The sequence below is a fragment of the Stegodyphus dumicola genome, chromosome X1 (assembly GCF_044657685.1).
Source record: "Stegodyphus dumicola isolate Sdum_Otavi_A_Nest chromosome X1, ASM4465768v1".
NCBI lineage: Eukaryota > Metazoa > Arthropoda > Arachnida > Araneae > Eresidae > Stegodyphus > Stegodyphus dumicola.
In genome coordinates this window covers 37,781,029-37,801,949 of record NC_140780.1, presented here as the reverse complement: position 1 = coordinate 37,801,949, position 20,921 = coordinate 37,781,029, and the positions used below count along the sequence as shown (strand labels likewise).

The 20,921-nt window shown below is 32.2% G+C and overlaps 1 protein-coding gene across 6 annotated transcripts in view; it reads right to left on the bottom strand.

The window, feature by feature from the left end:
* Nucleotides 1–1,550: 1,550 nt before the first annotated feature.
* The window catches only part of da (transcription factor daughterless), a 178,611-nt gene continuing 159,240 nt past the window's right edge, over nucleotides 1,551–20,921 (bottom strand). For all 6 annotated transcript variants that reach the window (XM_035353356.2, XM_085807869.1, XM_085807870.1 and 3 more), the window contains 4 exons: nucleotides 20,305–20,450; nucleotides 17,337–17,482; nucleotides 12,421–12,556; nucleotides 1,551–4,015 (listed from right to left, as the gene is read on the bottom strand). In XM_035353356.2, the coding sequence (XP_035209247.1) occupies nucleotides 12,470–12,556; nucleotides 17,337–17,482; nucleotides 20,305–20,450 (379 nt within the window). In that variant the 3' untranslated portion in view covers nucleotides 1,551–4,015; nucleotides 12,421–12,469. The remainder of the gene's footprint in view (nucleotides 4,016–12,420; nucleotides 12,557–17,336; nucleotides 17,483–20,304; nucleotides 20,451–20,921) is intronic.

Below are 20,921 nucleotides of genomic sequence, written 5' to 3'. Positions count from 1 at the left end.
TGACATTTCCCGGTTTTCCAGGTAGCGTGGCAACCCTGAGTAAGGCGAAACTCCTCATTTGAGGTTGCTAGTAGGGGACTCTTGGACCACCCCCCGGGGTTTTCTTCCTCAAAATTGGAGCAGAACTGGACAGTTAGTGAAGTACGATTACACCTGTACAACCAATGGTAAAATTATGGTGTGCTCTCCACTTCTTCCTACTCCTGCCAGTAATGTTTTTTACCTTACATTCCTAGAATCTTTAAAAGGCAGCCAAGAAAAAACTATCATTGGTCTTGTTTCCTTTCAGAATTAAACACCCATATTAATTCCAACACATATATCTTAATACAATCTTTTAATATTTTCAACGATAAGAAATTGATTTCTTCCTAAATTTAAAAAAAAAAAAAAAATTGCTACCCCTCAATTCTGAGACTGGTTATGCCCACACTATTTGCACTGTCTCTGGCATTGACATAACAAGAATTAATAGTATCTTGTAAGCAAAAATAGCAAGCTTCAAATTTCTGAAAACTAAAGCTTTTCAAATTTTCTAGGGATGTCTGCAATGTTTTAAATTAAGCATTTAATTTCTATAGATCCTTAGAGTATTTGGTGCAAATATGGTAGTAAAATCATAAAATGTGTTTACACGTGTGATGCTTATCAACAGCCTTCAATGTACGAACATCAGGTGTATTAGTTGATGTGCATTAGTGAAAGATGTATCTATAAATGGGAACATATATCAGTGGTTCTTAAAACTTTTTTGTTCCATGCATCCCCCTCCATTCCAAAAATATATGTACATTTATTTAAATTTGTTTCATAAATTAAACAAGAAAAAGTAGATACCAAAATCTGAATAAAAGTAATTTCATACATTAAAATATTTAACAGGTAAATAAAAGGCTGATTGCATTCCCTCCTGAAATTAACCTCCTAATTAAGAACTGATGGCTTGTATAAAAGGAGATGAATTCTAATTATTACAATTCATTAAAATAAAGATTTAGGAAAAAAACTTTAAGCAAATAAATAAGTCAATTTTCGCTTCAAAATTAAAAAGAAACACTGATTTTTTTTTTTTTTTTTTTTTTTTTTTTTTTTTGCAAAGGTTGTTATTTCATTATGCAATATCTAAAATGGGCAAAAACTACCCATTTTAGGTAAATTCTATTTCAACAAATGTGCACCCCCTGATCTAAGGCTGGCTGCACCACAGCTTTTAATGAATTTTCCTACTACATTTCTATTTGTTTTCTCATTGTCAACTTTAATTCATATTTAGTATCTATAGTGTAACATGAATGATATAATCACACTGATAGGATAAATAATGCAGTTATTTTACTTAATATACATTCCTATTGCATTATCTGATTATTTATAATGCACTACAGATATGAATATCTGTAGTGTAGTATAAATAGTAATCAGATAATACAATATGAATATACACATTAAAGTGTCAAGGATGAAAATTATTTTACATCAAATTCTTATAGATTAAATGTTTTTAATGTACATGTTTTTAAATGTAAGAATAACAAAAACAACTTAAGTAGTTTCGGCAGAGAATAAAAAACTAATTTTATTTTATCATACACACTAAAAGAATTGAAAAACAATATTAAGAAAGATGGCACCATTTATATTCGGATCTCTCCTCTGCCAGGAGAGATTGTGCAACAGGTGTAAAGAGTCAACAGTACACACCATCTATACTGTAACCAAGATGGTGTGTGACAAGAGGCCAGTAGAAGTTCCACCACCCTGCGCTGTTTCCAAAAGTAGTTAGTATCACTACAACAAAAACAGTCTGTACATTTGTCCAGATAGAAGCCCAGCAGACATAACATAGCTTCTAATGATGATGATGAACCGTATAAAAATATCATGATCATTGCAGAAAGTATGTATAAAGTGCAAGAATTTATCTTCAATGATTTTAAACTATTTGTACATCAGATCTGATACTTTTACATACAAGTTTTTAAATTGCATTAGACAATCTGCCATGAAGAACTTTTTAGAGTATTGCTAACAAAATATAATTTCAACAATAGAAGCATACAGTTAATTGTACAAGATTCTTATGCACGTTACTTTTGTACTAAAAGGAACTTTTCAGTTTTCCACCTACAATAGTGTAAAATCACCGTCATCATTTCCTGCATGTAGATTCAGATAAAAGTTACTTTATAAGAAATTTTATTCTGTACAAAATATGAATAATTTAAACAATTAAAAAACACATGAGAAACGCATTAAATGCAAGTCAATAAAAAATTACATAACTACTTCAGAGTCTAAAATTGTCAGATGGATTGTACTGTTTAACTAAAACAAAACACTAACACATACACACTATTTTCTGCAGTGCTCTGAAGCCTCTTAAATGAAAATAAACATTTACTTTGAAATACAGTCAATACTTTTCATAGAGTCTGATTTTTATCAACTTTCAACTGGCATGTAATTTATTAACTCTATTAACTATACAGAAAATATTTACATGACAATTCTAAAGGGAACATAAACAGAGCCATATTCACTAACTTGAACACAAAATCCTCAGAATATCTATTCCTTTAATGGATTTTATCTGATCAAGAAGCTAACACAATGGTTAACCATTATGTTTACAGAATATGGCTACAGTCATGAATAACACTTTCTCACTTTAAAATAGTGAAATAATATATATATTTTTCATAATTTATACCAAATGACACAGCAAGCACAACTGAAGGAGATGTTTCACATCATACAAAATCTCTCCAGAGTCCACCAAGCAGATTTTTCTGTTTTTCTCTACATGATGAATAACATTTTCATTTATGAAACAAAAAAACAATAACATAGCCTTCTGTATTTAAATAACACATAAAATGACACAATGAAAGGACAACTGCATAGATAAGGGAACACTACAAATCTCTCAAGTTTTCTTTTATTAAAAATATAACAAATTAAATAATAGGTACTCTAAATGTTTAAGGCATTTTAACAAAGATAAAATATGTGTAAAACTAAGTCATATGCAGATAACATTCAGAGTAACGAGACTGAGAGGCAAGTTAAATAGTAAAATTAAATGCCTGAATAGAAAGATGCTCAGCAGATGGAAAGCTGCAAGATAAAAATGCATATATGTCTATAAAACATCTGTACATGGAACTTTGCTGCCTGTACAAGTGAACAAACAAATTTACTCAGAAGCTACCTTCTGGTACTTTTGCGATTAAGAAGTAAGCAGGAAATTCTACCAAAGGCAATGTTATAAAAGTTCCATTACTGGCAAAGTAAGCACTATCTACAGCATTATACAAGCTGAAGTACTGTCTTTTCATATTTGCCAATGACCAACATGACATGCTTGTATGGTATCCAAACACATTCAAGTAAAGAGAGGTTTTCCTGGCCTAATTTAGAATTAATATACCAGTGTAAACAGAATAGCTACCACACAAATGAAGTCAAATAAACGAATAAAAAATTAGAAATATTAAAAAAATATTTCTGCATCTGACATTTGATAGACAAAACATAACAAAATATTTTGGCAACATAGTGCATATAAACGACTCCTTTAACGTGGGCGAGCATTAAAAAACATAAATATAATGGAAAACATAAATGCAACTGATCATAAAAATAATCTGATGTGAACCATGGTAAGATATTCATACAGACTGAAATAAGTTCAGTTAACACAAATGGCTGCTAACTTAATGCTAACGACAATTTACAACTAATGATAATAATGATGATACAAAATTGATGGCTGTTTCCATGTACAATAATGACATCTACATCAGTTAAGGGCAACATTTCATGTAGCCACACCGAGTCAAGTTAATGTGGTGGTTTATTTCCTCCTCAAGAAATGCGATGAAGAAGAGCAACTGAAGGGTCAGCAAGTATGCCCATGGAAGAGTTAATTGGCATCTCCATTGAAGGAAAAAATGGCTGGACTGAGTTGTTTTTACAGAGGTGGCTGACCAGGAGGAAGAAGAGCTTGTGTTCCCTGGTAAAAAGAAAATAATGTAAAACTGCTTTAAAAATATACGCAACAAAATTTTAAAAACTGATGCATTCAGATATATTACTCTTATATAAAAAGACAAAACTGACAAATTGCAGTCTACGTAACCTCACATGAATATATTTCCGAAAAGCAAATCACCTTACAAACTTTAAAAAAAAACCCTTTAGGAGTTATGGACATTACTGTAGTACTTTTTACACACAAATCAGAATTTATGATTCACCTACATTACACACTAACTCACAAATAAAGTAAATTTATAAAAAATAAATTAATCACAGCTCTGGAGATAGGAGACTCTTTTTAATACAAACATTTACATGAGATGGTTACTCAAAACTGTAACATTTAATATTTAGTAATTCATAAATGGAAACATTTAACATTTAGTAACATGTGAATGGCAACACTTTGGAATACACACATAAAAACAGAACTATGATGGTTTTGCAGTTCTCTGAAACATATAATATTTTATGATTATAAATAAGTAGTTTAAAAAGTCAAAAAGTGAACCCTCTCTATTTTATATGGTGTCAGGACTATTTTCCTTTCAAAACGGAAAGTTTAAACCACCAGAGCCATTGAAATTTGATGAAATATTGCTTTAAACTGGCAGATGGCTGCAATAGTTTGAAATATATGAAGAAGAAAGTAGCTGACACAAGAAAGAAGAGAAGGTGAGAGTTAATACTTTTCTTCATGTAATAGGAATTCATGGTCTTGAAATATTATAATACATTTTCTGTATAAGAAGGTAAAGATACTACGACAAAATTTACGGAATGTTGTATATCTAAGAAAAATATTACATATGAAAGACATTTATTCTTTACTAGAAATCAAATTGTGTCGGAAACCACAGATGAGTTTGTAACCGGCCCTTCAAAATAAAGCTAGAACATGTGAGTTTGCAAAATTAAAGAACAGGTTAATAAAGGATAAAACTGTTTGTGGTATTAAAGATGATGTAGTGAGCACAAGATTATTACATAAACAGAATAAACATTAGAAAAAGATCCTGATATAAGCAGATCTGCAGAAACAAGTGCACATCAAATGAAAATAATAAAAGATGAGGAAATTGTTGTAAACACAGTGAAAAAGAAACTTAAGTAAACATGAGAATGCATACAAAGAAGTAAATATTGACAAACAAAAGCAACAAAAGTCTGTTCTAAATGTGGAACATCTCATGAGTATTGAAAAAGTCCAGCATATGGAAATATCTGTATTTTAAAAAGGTAAATCCTTTTGCAAATCAGTGTAAAAGCTATAAAATAAAAAAATGAAGCCATCAAGGTAAACAAAGAGAACCTAATTAAATTAATAAATCATGGCTCCGAGGAAAGGTTAGAATTTTATGTAGGTACATCAAACTTTAGTTCGGGTAACAGAGGAGAAATGGAGTGTTGACATTAATGTAAATAAATATAAACATAATTTACAGTTAGACACACTGGAGCATTGTGCAATGTTACTTCTAAAAGCAAAGTGAAATTGTGAGATGTTCTGATATAGAAGTCTGAAATTAACAAAAAATAGTTACATTAGCTACACAAGATAAAGTGAAGAAAGAGCTACAAAGAATGCAAACTTTAAACGTTATTGAGAAAGACGAGAACCAACTGAATGGGTAAATTCAACTGCTTAACAAAATCACAATATGTTCAGATCCTAGAAATTTAAATAAAGCAATAAGATGAGAACATTATCCTATGTTAACCATAGACAAAGTTGTCAGTAGAATGCCTAAATCAAAAATATTTTCTGTTTTAGATGCTAATAATGCTTTTTGGAAAAACCGAGTTGATGAAGAAAGTAGTAATCTGTGTACATTCAATACACCTTTTGGCAGATACAAACTTAAAAGTTTACCATTTGGCATATGTTCAGTTCCTAAAATCTGTCAAAAAATAAATAAATAAATAAATAAATAAAAAATAAAAATAAAAAAAATAAACCAAACAATAGAAGGACTAGAAGGCTTTACAGATGGTATCTTAATTTGGGGATCTAATGAAGAGGAACATGACCTACAGCTCAAAAAAGTATTCCAGACAGCAAGAGAAAATAATCTGAGGTTAAATAAGGCTAAGTGTAAAATTAAAGTTAATAGTGTTTACTATATAGGGCACGATTAAAGTGAAATTGGGTTCAAAACCAGATTTTTCTAAAGTGGAAGCAATTGATAAAATGCCATAACCTACAGATGTCCCTTCTTTACAAAGATTTTTAGGAATGATTAATTAGTTAGCCAAATTTATTCCTAAGTACAATTAATGCACCATTAACCCATTCAAGACCAGCATCCCGTATACGAGACGCAGCAATTCCACTCCTACCAGCGTTGCGTATACACGAAGAGCTCCGACGGATCTCTGCAGCCCAGCATAACGTAACATTTAAACAGAACAATTTATTTGAATTTTTAAAAGCCATTAGATGAAGCTAAATGGCAACTGTTTTCACATGGCATTTGACCATCATGTACTGCCATCAGTTTCTGTTCTGTGCTTATGGTTTTGATAGATTTATTGGTATAAACAAACTGGGAATCACGGCTTTTTATAAGTGCGCCTATGAATTAAAAGGGCACAGGTGTTTCTGTTTATTTCGTTGGGAATTTTTTTTTTTTTCACTATTGTTGTTTGCTTTTTTCGTTATTAGAATGTGGGTACGGGCGTCCAACTCCTTGTTTTCGTTTCTGTTATTTGCTTTTTCTTGTTAGAAAAGTGCATTCAGCTGAGTATAGAAGGTGTAACGTCGCCGAACTTCTGTGATGGAAAAACTCAAAACCAATTGCCCTTTTTCCCACTTATTTTTAAACTTAACATAAGCTTTCTTGGCTAATTCAAAAGTATTATTATTACTGAAGGGGAAAGACCATCAGCTTTCTCGAGGCGTAATACGTGTTAATCGCTTGCATTTCTCAGGAAAGAGCCAACGTTTTTGTTTTTCTTACTCAATTTAATACGTCATTATATTATGATATATAATGTATATATTGATGTGACCAGTAACAAATATCCCGCCAATGGGGGCTCTTTTGATCTAGAGAAACAGGAAGTTATCTACTATAAACCTGATGTTAAATAGGGTTTGAGGGTGAAATACACTCATGTCCATAAATTTAGGATAATGGAAAATCAGGCAAAGGAAGAGTTAGAAGCAAAACAAATTTGACTTATTTGTAAAGCTTATTTATTAAACAAAAGGTAAAGAGCAAAAAAAAAGACACTATATGTTTGATATTATTAAAAAAAATTAGCGATTTTTTCTCCCTGGAGCAAATTACAAAAAACAATTATTTACAAAAAACCAATATTACATGGTTGGTATGATTGTTAATACATTGTATGTCTCCCAGACGATGCAACACAGTCCGTACAACGCCTAGGCATGCTGAGTATCAAATTATCGATCTGATCTAGGGGGGATATTACACCACTCAAAAAGCAATGCTCTCCGAAGTTTCGGTAGACATGGAGGAGGTTGATGGGCAGCAATTTGTCGGCCAAGCATGTCCCACACGTGCTCTACTGGATTCAAGTCTGGTGAGAATGCTGGCCAGTCCATACGGGTGATATCCTCTGATTGAAGATATTCGCTTACGATGTTTGCTCGGTGAGGACGGGCGTTGTCATTCATAAACACAAATTGTGCGCCCATGGCGCCCCAAAACAAATGTACATGTTGTTCCAGAATGACGTCCCAATAGATTTGGCTTGTCATAGTTCCAATTTGAACATGCAGGTCAGTTCTGGAACCCAGAATAATTCCACCCCAAATGAGCACTCCTGCACCACCGTAAAGGTGTCGCTCAATGATGTTTTTCTTGGTGGTAACAGGTACCTGGAGCTCTCCATATGAAAGTCCAACAAGAATCAGACTGCAAGCTAAACCTGGACTCGTCGGAAAACATCACACAAGCCCACTGTTGCGGTGTCCACAATGCATGCTCTCTACTCCAGGCTAACCGCAGGCGACAGAGTTGTAGTAAGTGGAACACATCTGACAGGTCTACGAGCATATAAACCAATCTGCCCTAAGCATCTGTACATGGTCTGTCTTGAAATTGTCGAACCAATGGCTGAAGAGAGCTGACGAAGGAATATTTGAGTATGGTCTGAGGCTGTGCTCCGCCTGTTTCTTTTGGCAGTAACTGCCAATTACCGGTCCTCATTCGGCGTTGTAACTCTGGGGCGACTTGTGCTGTAACATCTACTCACATTACCATCATCTATGAATCGTTGCCAAAGCCTGGAGATGACACCTTGGGCAATTCCAAATTCGTCTGATACTTCCAGTTTTGTACGCCCATATTCCAGACGGCCGATAATTCTACCACGTAAAAAATCATCCAAATGCGTCCTTTGTGTCATAGCTATTTGGTTATTGCACTGAAATGCTTATAAAGTGCCTGCGAACAATTTTACTTCTTTGCCTGTATTCCTTACATATCACTTTCTTACACCCTCGTCATTGTGACGTACCATTGGTGTCATCTGGTTACTTCCTGAAATTTGCATATGATTCTTGAAGATATGTAGAGTGATTTTACAGGTGATATATTTATTTTAGAGTTCGATTTCCACGTAACTCCGAATTATCCTTAATTTATGGACATGAGTGTATTTCTAGGTGTCTTTTGAAGAAGTTTTGAGACATGTGTTGAAGTTATAATTCAGTTTCATTCCGTTCGCCATGGATAAGAGACCAAGATATTTAACTGAGAGTGAAACATGTCAAATTATGAATGAAAGTGATTCTGAGATTAGTGAAGACAGTGATAGTGATATTAGTGTTTACATGAATCAAAGTTTTTTACACTCAGACACAGAGGAATATAATCCTGGAGAGATGTTGCCATTACATGCTTTCTCTGAACCTGCAGCTAGTTGGTCTTTTCCCTAAAATTTATGTTGACAGAAAAGGTAATAAAGGTAGAAGATGTGTGTGCGCTAAAAACAAGGAAAAGCAAACAACGTATTTTTATTGCAAAATATGCAAGGTAGGACTGTGTGTCGATCTTTGTTTTGAAGTATTCCATGCACAGCAGAATTTTTAACCTGGAATTGAATTACTTACAGGTAATTCTTGCTTAGTTTTCTTTTTTTAATTTCATATTTGTAAATTTGTTTTCATGTTTATAGTATTTATTTCTATGTATATAAATAAGATTTTAGTATTTTGCCTATTTTATTTATTTCTATTAATGTGATGTTCTTTATATTTAATACATATTAAAAACAAGTACATTAAATACACAACTTCAAAAATTGAAGTCATTATATCAAAATGCTGATTTTATACGATTTTCTTTTTTTTCTTTTTTTTTTTTTTTTTTGTAAGTTAGGCTTAACTACTGAAAGTGCGCAGGCCGGTGGCGACAATCCATTTCAGCGGGTCTGGTCCCGTGACTGCGCTTCGTTCTCCGTGAGCTGGTCCTTAAGGGGTTAAGACATTTACTTGAGAAAAACGTTCTCTGGCACTGGACATAAAAACATCAAAAAGCTTTTAAAACACTTAAAGGATTGGCCACAAAATAACCCATATTAAGATTCTATGATGTTAATAAGGATGTAACTTTTTCAGTGGATACAAGTTCTGAAGGATTAGGTGCTGTCTTACTACAAGAAAATCAACCAATTGATTAGGCTCTTCAGAGCTCTAACGAAAAGTCAAAAAAATTATGCTAGATAGAAAAAGAATTTTTAGCTATTACTTTTGGATGTTCAATATTTCATCAGTATATATGTGACAAATGCACTACAAATGAAATTGACCTTTAACTAAGAAACCTCTTTTTAAGGCACCTCAGCGATTGCAAAGAATGTGTTTAAATTTTCAAAAATATGATCTAGATGTAGATTAAAAAATGGGAAAAGACTTACTAAGCAGACACTTTCAGTAGAGCATATTTGAATACAGCAAAAGATGATGATAATGAAGATACAGAAATTTGTACGCTGACTAAAGCATCTGATTACAAAATTTATGACCTCAAGAAAGAAAATTTATGAGATTCTACACCACAGTGCTTAAAGAAATATATTCTGAGAGGTTGGTCAGAAAAGAAGCATCAGCTGGAACATCATTTCAAAGTATTCTGGAACTACAGAAATGAGCTAGCAATGGAAACTGACTTATTTTTCAAAGAAGGAAGGGTAATTATCACCTGATCTATGCAAAAATGGATGCTAAATTTAATCCATGAGGGTCACTTTGGGATAGAAAAATGTAAGAAAAAGATAAAGATGTTTTGTTTTGGCCACTTATGAACAAACAGATGATAAAATTTCAAAATGTCCTTCCTATACGCAATGAATATCAGAACAAACATATACAGGAACCTATGATACCACATGAAGTTCCTAATTTACCTCGGTATTAAGTTGGAACAAATTTATCTGAGATTAAAAAGATATACACTTATTGATTGTAGATTACTATTCTAACTTTTTTGACATCTCCAATTTATCTGATCAGACAGTCGAAGTACTCGAAGTCAGACAGTGATTAGTTGTTATATGAAATCTCATTTTCAAAGATATGGTATACCACTAATAGTGATATCAGATAATTGACTATTTGCAACTAATGAATTTATAAAATTTGTCAAGAAATGCCAATTTAAACATATAATGAGCAGTCAACACTATCTTAAGTTGAACAGATTAGCAGAGTTTCATGCAAATGGTGAAGAAATTATTAAGGAAAGCTAGAGCAGATCATGTTGATATTTACGAGGGCCATCCAGGAAGTAGATTACGTTTCCGTCTGTGTCCGCTAGGGGCGGGGCTAGCGCGGCCATCTTGGGGTCAGAGCGTTGCGCAGCTCAGTCTGCATCTAGCCGTGCTAGTGAGAGGTTCGTGCTGTGCTCCGTTCAGATACTGTGACGGTTTGAAATGTCTGCGTTAATTGAAAATCCCGCGAGCTGCGAGGTGCGCTCAGTAATAAGGTTTCTGACTGCAAAAAACTGTAAACCAATAGAAATCTATCGGCAGCTTCGTGAAGTGTATGGGGACAACATTATCACTGAAGGTGGAGTGCGTCAGTGGGTCATAAGATTTCAAAATGGCCGAACCAATGTTCACGACGAAGATCGAAGTGGGAGACCCAGCATAGTGACCGCCGAACTTCTCGAAAAAGTCGATGCTAAAGTCCGTGAAAATCGAAATTTCACAATAACGGAACTTTCTTTGAGTTTTCCACAAATTTCGCGAAGTTTGTTGCACGAAATCATCAGCGAAAAGCTTGGTTACCACAAGTTTTGTGCAAGATGGAAGGCAAGAAGAGGTAACGAAGTGGTTGAAGGCGCAGGCGGCCGAATTTTTCGACGAAGGAATTTCCAAGCTCGTACATCGCTACGATAAATGCCTTAATTTGTATGGTGACTATGTAGAAAAGTAGTATTTGAGTGTGGCTTTCATCTGTATATAATAAAATTTGTTTCCTATACTTTGTTTATTTTTTTATTCCAAAATGTAATCTACTTTCTGGATAGCCCTCGTATTTAGCACTGGTAACTCCTAGGAACACTTCAATTACTGAGATGTTAGGATCACCAGTTCAACGACTTACGAGTAGAACAACAACAGCGAGTCTTCCTACATCAGAAAGATTGAAACCTCAAGTTGAGAAAAATCATAAAAGCAGAAAATCAACCGAGAAAGAACTAAGCAGAAGTTATATTATGATCGTCATGAAAACATTACTATCATTAAAAAAGGAGATTGTATTAGGCTATATCAAGATAATCACTGAAAACCACCAGTTGTAGAAGTATGTAAGATGCCCAGATTTTCTGGTCATATACTAAGACCAGAAGGAACAGTATAAGACATTACAGACACTAAACAAAACAGTTCAGCTACTGAAGAGAATATCAGGAACAGGAGTTAGGCACAGAAAACAGATATTAAAAAAATATGATCCTAGATATTCTCAAGAGCAAAGTTTAGAAGATCAACTACTAAACTCCACTAACTCAGAAATAAATGACGGTGAGCAAAGAACTAGAAGTGGGAGAGTGGTTAGTAAGGCCGCCAAGGATTTGGACTGATTTTAGACTCTTAAAAAAAGAAAAGTTCAAAGAGGTAAAAACAAGAGAAAAATTAAGAGCTTATCTATTGAAAAGAATTACCACATGATTTTCTTCTATTTTAGCACAGGTAAATTTAAAGAACAACAAAAGAAGTGAATTTCAAGTAATATTTCAACGATTTTATATATATTTTTATTGGTTACTGTTGCTTAACAACAGCAGACTTCAAACAAAACTTTTCAAAAAATGTAACTAGATGAAACTATTAACTAGTGCTTAATTATTAGAATCAAAGTATGATTCTGAAGAACTTTACCCTGAATATGAAACATACCCATATAGTTTGGCTTTTTTCTTCTTTCTCCCACTGACCCACAAGGGTCTTAAGGCAGAAGTGGCGGGTCAATGTCATGGCCATCGGCAAATGTCGTTGTGCACTGGCTTGATAATGTCATCGGCGCGAGGATTCCCTGTATTTAATGAAAAAAAAATTCAATTAAAAGATGTCTTACTATGCTACACAAAGCAATGCAAATTTCTCTTAACTGCTCAACTGTATTTTACTAGCACTGTATGAAAGTTCCATTGCTGACAAGGTTTAACACCATTATACATTTTAAAGTACTGTCTCTTCATATTTTTCCATGACAAATATGACATACTTGTATGGTATTCAATCATGGGAAATGCTGAAAAAAGAAGTGCTCTAGGCACCAGCATAATTAACCCCGGAGATTACAAGAGTCCTAATTCAACAAAAAAATTCACATTAGAAACAATTTTAAATTTCATTCACTGCTTTTAACAAATTCATCTGATTATCTATGATATAACGTAAAACTTTCAGCTCTATATTTAGAGGCAAAATCTGAAATTATCTGTACAAGTAAATAAGAAAAAGTCTGAAACTTCTACATAAAATCACTCTAGGAGGTTTTCAAAGAAAAAGAGGATAATCCTCTTGCTCTGGTCTGACCTGTGACAGTTATCTGATACTTAAGGATCTTAAAAAGCTCTTGATATTTTTAATGGTCCTAGTACATTATTCCTGATGAAAATGAAACTCTGAAGCAAGGAATTTAGTTTGATAACTCAGTCACAAATATAGGAATAATCAGATTCTGCATAATATTCATAATATTCATATTTTTTTAAACTTCAACTGCACTTGCAAATGTAGCATAAACACAAAATGCTTCTCAACTGAATAACAAATAAAAATTCCAAGCATCAATTATTTCAGTATGGTTATACCTTCCAGCCCCCCCCCTTTCGCATTTTTAATGAAGTTTCATGCAATCTTTACTTTATAAGCTTATAAGGTATTTCTCTCGCCTACTAGCACACCTTCGTGGTGTAATGGTCAACATACTCGACGTGCATTCGAGAGGTCAAAGGTTGAGTCCTGGCAAGGGCATTGAACATTTTTCACTTCTACTGCTTCAAAAAAGTCCTAATGTCTCTACGACGGCATCCGAACTAAAAAAGGTGGTGGATGATGGTTTTCCACCACCAGGATTTGGCATTTCGGTCTCCTAATCCCCAGTCACCCTTTAAAAGGAGGAGTATATAAGGTATTTCTCCAGCCTTCATAGTGTAATAGTCAACATACTCAGCAATGTATTCGAAGGGTTTGAGTCCTGGCAAGGGTATTGCACATTTTTTATTTCTACTGCTTCGAAAAAGTCATAATGTCTCCACAAGCTTTTAAAATAACTACAGACAAACTTATTGTTGATTACATTTAACACCAGATGTGAACTGAACTGAAGTATGACTGTCTTAGTGAACTACTTCAGTGATATTCAAACTATGGGTTGCGACCCCATAATTTGTAGTGAGGCTACGTGGTAAGTGGCCTTTGTAGTAAGGCTTTCAAGATTTCAGTGCCATTCAAACAGAATCGGATATTTTTACCATGCCTTTCAACGTAAATTGTGAAGCAGTGAGGTTAGATTTGCAGGTTGAGTTGCAATTTAACAAGTATCTCAAGCAGTTTCTAAATATGCCAAAGTTAGAGTTTAACAAAACATCATCGAAAGCAAGTTTCCCAAATTTAATATTCCACGCCCAGAAAATCAGTGCTATGTTTGCTTCATCTTATATATGTGAACAAGTGTTTTCAACTATAAACCTTAGAAAGAATTATTTCAGTAGACTGACAAATGAGCATTTAGACTCGCTCCTTAGAATCGGTACATCTCGCTTCGAACCTCAATATAAGGAACTTTCAAAAACGAAATTGCAATTTCATTCATCTCATAATACTTGTATATTGTTTTTAAAACTTTAAAAAAACTTATCTTGGCCCGTGACCGAAAAAATGTGCCTAAACAAAAGTTGCATATGATTTTGTGACAAACAAAAATCAGAAAGAACTTGATATACTAAAGGGGCATGAAAACTTTCACCTAATGAAATGCACAGCTTTCAGTATATTACTAAAAGTTTGATAAAAGAAACTTTTATACAAAACTTATAAACCAAGTAAGGTAACAAATGTCAAACCAAGCTGCAACACAAATTTTTATTAAGAATTTCAATTTGAAAACTGCCAAGTTCATCATAAAACTTCATTTGTGTTTGCGAAAAACTCTGCTAAATTTCATTTCATAGACTTTTTAAACTGTCTAAACTGCCATATTTGCTTGCAAAACTGAGAAGAAATTAAAACCCGATTTTAAAAAATACACAAGATTTTCAGTTACGATTATTATTATTTTTAAAAAGTTTACTTAAATTTCAATTCACTTTTGTTTCTTCTGTTTTCTCAGACTGCAGTTACCATACATTACCCAATCTCTGTATGAATCAAATGAACTTTTTATAGAGTCTTATTACAAAAAAGTTGAAGAGGCATTAGAACTTTTTTAAATAACTGAAATTAGCGGAAAATTGATAAAATTTTAGGATTACTTTAATGATCGAATTGGGCAAAATAAATATCATTTCTTATATATAAAAAAGTAAGAAATTAGAAATTTTTTAAGAATTCCACTCTTTAAATTTCTTCAATGAAATTACAACTTATGTTTATTTTACAGTAGTTGCCTAAAATGGAATTTATAAGAATGATGAAAACACATCGCCAGAGATTAATATATCGTGCACATGGTCTGTTTGTGGCTCATCAGCCATATGAAGCTTTATGCTACATTTTAAATGTGGCTTGCACAGAAACAAACAGCAGTTTTACTTTTGAAATACAGGTTGATTCATAATTTCTTCTGTGGTATCAGAAGTTTGTAAAGCATTAATAACAAATGAAGCAGGAAAATACATATCAGTTTATGAAGTACCTAATGCATCTTTTATTCTATTTGGCTGATCTATTTGATTGAACGACGAGTAGAATATTCTAGGCTAAGATACAATCAATTAAAGTAGGCAAGTAGACAGATACATGGAAAGGGAATTTAAAATATTTTCCCACGAGATATTAATAGTGAAATGAATAATTATGTTCACTTGTTTACATTCTATTTTCCTTAGAACTTTAAATAAATTAAGAACACAGAACTGAGAAACTTACAAGAGTCATACAGTAATGCTACATTACATATTAAGCACAGAGCACCAATTATGCTAGTGCTCGATATAAATACTAATACAATAATATCAAACCCCAAATATTTGCAGATACCAGGGAAGGGAGCTTGTAGTATTTCATGTAAAGGTTTCAAATAAGGTATGCTAGCTATTATAATTAAGAGTCCAAGCTACATATTTCATAACAAAAAACAGGTTTTTCTCAATGTGAAGGAACAAGAACAGTGGGAAATTTTGAAAAAATAAAATCAATACATTGAAAGTTAATGTTAAAGATTTGCAAAAACAGATGTGTCATGTCCTTTGAACTGTAAGAGATTACCAAACAAGAAATTACTGGAGTTTTAAAAGTATTCGCAAATGTACAATTCTAAATGCATTCATAACAGCAAGTCAAGCAATAATTATAACAATAAAAAAAATTTAAAAAGTCCTAAAAATATTATGAAAAATGGCTACCCACATATTCTTGTTTGGTTTACAAAGCGGATTCTATACAAGACTAGAACTCCTCCATTCTACTAATAATCACTCCTGCATATAATTTTCTCAGGGATCATCACATAAGGATTTGACTATAATAAAACATTTAGATGGGACTTTCAAATACTTATATGGAGTACATCCACAAGACAAAAACCATTATCAATCTTAAAGAAAAGCTTCTTAGGCTTGGCGAAAACTGATATGACATGGATTGTTTATCAGTAGATTGTTCTATGGTCTGGTAAATCCAAATTTTGCACGATCAAGAGAACAACTTAGAAGCATTCAAATTTGAGTATATTCGGACAATTTTACTTAACAGAAACATGCTTTTTAACACTTAGTTTGTTCCAATGCTTGCAAATTAGGTCTATCAGTACAAATGGTTTAAACAATAAGTCAGCAGGCTTATAAAGAAATTTTAAACAATCATGGGATTTCTTTCTCACATCATTTGCAAAAAGTAATACACATGATTTAATTTATCAGAATGACATTTTAGAAATAACTAAAACTGTCCCCACAAGATATCCGAGAATATGGCAGAACCTCGAGAAACTTGCAATAACTAGTCAGTTAAATTGTCAGATTTAAATCCCATCGAAAATGCATTGGACTATTCTCTATAAATCTAGCAACCAATATACAACATCTTGGGAATTCCAATGAGCTGCAAGACAAACTTTCTCAGAATAGTAAAAATAACTGACATCAATTACTTAAAAATAATCTTGTTGAGTATCATGTATGTTTGGATTTCTGTACATGCAATAAAGTATTGAAGACAAACTTATGGAGAATTTTTTCCAGATATATGTATATGAATATTTACTAATAACTGACACTTTTTTGTATGAATCTACATTATTCAGTCAATATTTTTAACATTTAAAATCATAACACTATCCAATAACTAAAGATTTTTTGAAGCATTAAAATGTTTGTTGCTTTATTATTTTGTTGAACTCTAAATCTCAAACCTTTTCAATGAAAATTATACATTATGCTACCCATGGTTATTTTTTACACCCAAGAGATGAAGGAAGGTATGAAAAATATAGCAAACATAAACTTACACCATAAAGAGTATATAAAATGAGTTGTAAATGCTCAAATATTTATACAACACTTTTAAATGTAGCATAATATGCCTCAGAAAATTCTTTTGCTAAACACAAAAACATTTTTCTGTATTTAAAAAGTATAAAACTATACCGGTAGAGAAGTAGCCAACCGCTGATGCGTTAGAGAATCCAGAGTCTGAGGATGAGGAATGGTGTGCATTCCTAATTTTGGACCTTCTTCATTTTTCTCTTCTTCCCGTCTTTTTAAGCAAGCTGCCTTGGGGTTTAAATTCCTTTCTGAAATAATAAATATTTATTATTTAAATATATGCATACATGTATCACAGGTAAGCTACCTTACCTATGATTCCATAAGAAAAGCAAACTCATTTTTTAAAAATGGGGCTCATCAGTAGCCAAGCACTAAAGTCACTGAACACTGGTAGGTCGCTCCAAAGTTTGAATCCCACGAACGAGCTTGCTGTATGGCCATTTTTGCAGTTTTCCCCATGTGTAACATGTATAAGAGCCAGTTTTTCTTAGAATTAGTCCAGAATCCCTTAGAGCCAGTCTCCCATTAGGCAAAAAGCCCTCGAGGCTTTGCCATAATCACATAAACAAAACCATACCATTTTTAAAGTGCATTTCTGAGGCAGAAATGAATTAAAACATAAAATATGACTATTAATTCTCCCCTTTTTTTGGGAAAAAAAAAAGGTTTCTGAAGACCAAATTCTAGAGCACGTGACACACATATATGCAACATAAAAATTTGCAATAACTTCTTAACTCTTGATTTTAATTTTGACATTTCCTCTTTCGGTTCTTAAAAAAAAAAAAAAAAAAAAAAAAAAAAAGGCTTATAATAAATTTCTTTGGACTGCAGCATTTTAAAATTAATAGCAGCATCAGGTAATTTTGCATGATGCTGGCAACACTGCTTTTGCAAAATGAAACTCAAGCAGCCAATAATAATATTAGACAGTTATTTATTAGTCAATCGAAACTATTCTACTTTGAACTAAGATATCATCTTGAACATAACATGCTTCCTGCTCATCTGTCTACCTAGTACTAGTCTAGTAGAGATGTACTGCTCTCTTACCAAAACAATATTAAAAACATAAAAGTTCTGGAACAGGCATGATTAGAGTGCTAAGTTATTTTTCGTTGCAAATGCCAATTAAAATACAAATAAAAAATTTAAATCTGCCATGACCTACTTGTTATTGCATCTACATGGCTGGCAAGTTTCTTCTTCGATTACACTTCAACATCTATTTTCAATGAATCTATATTTATCACCCACACACATGAATTTTTTAAGGTAAATTTTCTTTTTCATAATGCATCCTAATTCAAAATTAACTAATTTTAACTACTTGCACCATAGATACATAATGAAAATTCACAAAATAAAGAAGCTTCAACAAATGCATATAAACTATTTCATAAAAAAATTTCCACTTTCTATTTTCTTTCCGTTACCTCCAAAACATCAGATTTTGATGTTATATGGCAATATTTTCTGCTTATTAAGCACAACTTCAAGAGTGTTCTAGATATGCATTAATTTTTTTAAAAATTTCATACAATTCTAAACATTAAGCATAAAAAATAGAGATGGCAGTAAAACAAAAACTTGAGACACTATATTTTTTCAGGAAAAATAAAAACACAATTTCAAAACAGATATGCCAGTTTCAGGGAATGCAATCTGTACCCATTAAATTTATGTTAGGGTACTTAAATAAGGAAAACTGGCTCATATTTACGTTACACACGGGGCAAAACATAAAAAATGCAGCTAATTTGCCAGCCCATCTGCATCAGTTTCAATTGAAGTCAAGATATCACTAGTCAGCATTCTTAAATACTCAACAACTGGCTCAGCCATTGCACCTCTTAAATCCCATAACATTAGGACTTGTCCCCATTGTTCAAAGATAGAAAATGAAAATATGCTTATGCTATAAGCCTGCTGCTGCTTTATCAAGATGCTATCATTACATGAAACTCTTCCTCCTACTCCATTTTGCAGATAAAAAAAACTGGGTTCACTTTTTTGCCTTTTTCCTTTTCCTCTAAAAACAAGGGCTTTTTATTGCTCCTTCTGAAGTCATTCAGTTCATTCTTAAACTATTACACAATTCTTAAATTTAGTTACTGCAATGATGCAAAATATTAAAACTGATGAGAAAATACTTTAAATGTTTCCTAAAACTTTTACTTACTACTTTTCTCATTAATTTTTCAATTACTTTGTCTTTTTAAATTACTTGTGCATTTAAAGTGAATAAAAAATAAAACTGCTTACAGAAAACTAGACCCTCTTGAATAAAATAGTATAAGATGAAAAATTTTAAACACAAAAATGAATAATCAGTAATATGGTTATACTTTATACTACAAATACACATTGGGTCAAAGAAATGTGTATTTCACACATACTAAAACATGCCATGCCTGTTAATACATCAAAATGATTTCTGGTTCCTTAATTATATAACAAAGTAGGTCAGGGCTATTTGAGTTCTGTGTAAGACTTCTTTACAATGCTCTTTTGATCAATGCCCCTTTTGTTCCATACGATTTACTTTACTCAGATTTAAGAAGAAAACAGAGATGTTAAAGACTGGGTCATTTTGAAAATAGTTTTACTTTTCCAGCAATAGATGTTACTTCAGTTGTACTTCAGTTAACATTACTGAATGAAAAAAAGCAAACTGAATATTATTTTTGGTTTTCGTTTGTTTTTATTTCTATAATTTACATTATTGGAAACAATATAATTGCTTACAAAACATTTTAAAACACAACATAAAAGTTTTTTTTTTAAAACATCAAAAATCTTAATGACATATTTTTTCCAAGGTACAATGAAATATAAATTTTATATGCTGCTTGTTAAATTTAAGACAATATTCAAAAAGGTTTTATTAATTACATTTATGAATGTGTGAAGATAATTACAAGAGAACATGAAAAATTAACTTTTAATCATAACCATGCAAATTTGACAGGCTCTAACAGACTTAAAAATGTGATATATTGAAACGAATTTCATAAAGCACTACACTTATTACAGAAAACTTTAACTTATGTCAGTTAATACTTACCCCTCACTTGCTGTTCTAAATTTGTTATAACATCAACAGCTTGATGTAAAATATTTAGCTTTGTTTGGGCTTTATCTGCTTTGAGATGAACCATACACATTCTACCCAGTTCTTTGAATGCTTCATTTATATCCCTAACTCGAATTCTGGAAATAATACCAAAAAAATTAATAATAAAGAACTAAAAAGAAATATTTCTCTATAAATTTATTAATGGCAGTAACAAACTAATAAAATGTCTTAGTTAAAACTTCAAATTTTCATAATTTTTCTGTCCAAAGTTATGAGTAATGCTTTGTATGCAAATGGAATATTTAAAAAATAAATAACACCATAAAAATTTCTTCAGATCTTTGTCATATAGATATTTACCACAAAAGTGGTATTTTGTGGCCTCTATTTACCACTGAATCCTATGATTTCAAAAAGATATTGATTTTGTATTTTCTGTTCTTTATGACTAAAACAATAAATTTCATCATTGCACAAATTCCCAGAAAGAATTTTGTGTACTTTATGGAATTTTCTGAAACTTCCCAAATGTCATATTTTCCCACAGTTATCGAATAAATTTTTGGCTTTTAGACATTGCTTTTCCCATTATTTTTTTATTTCCC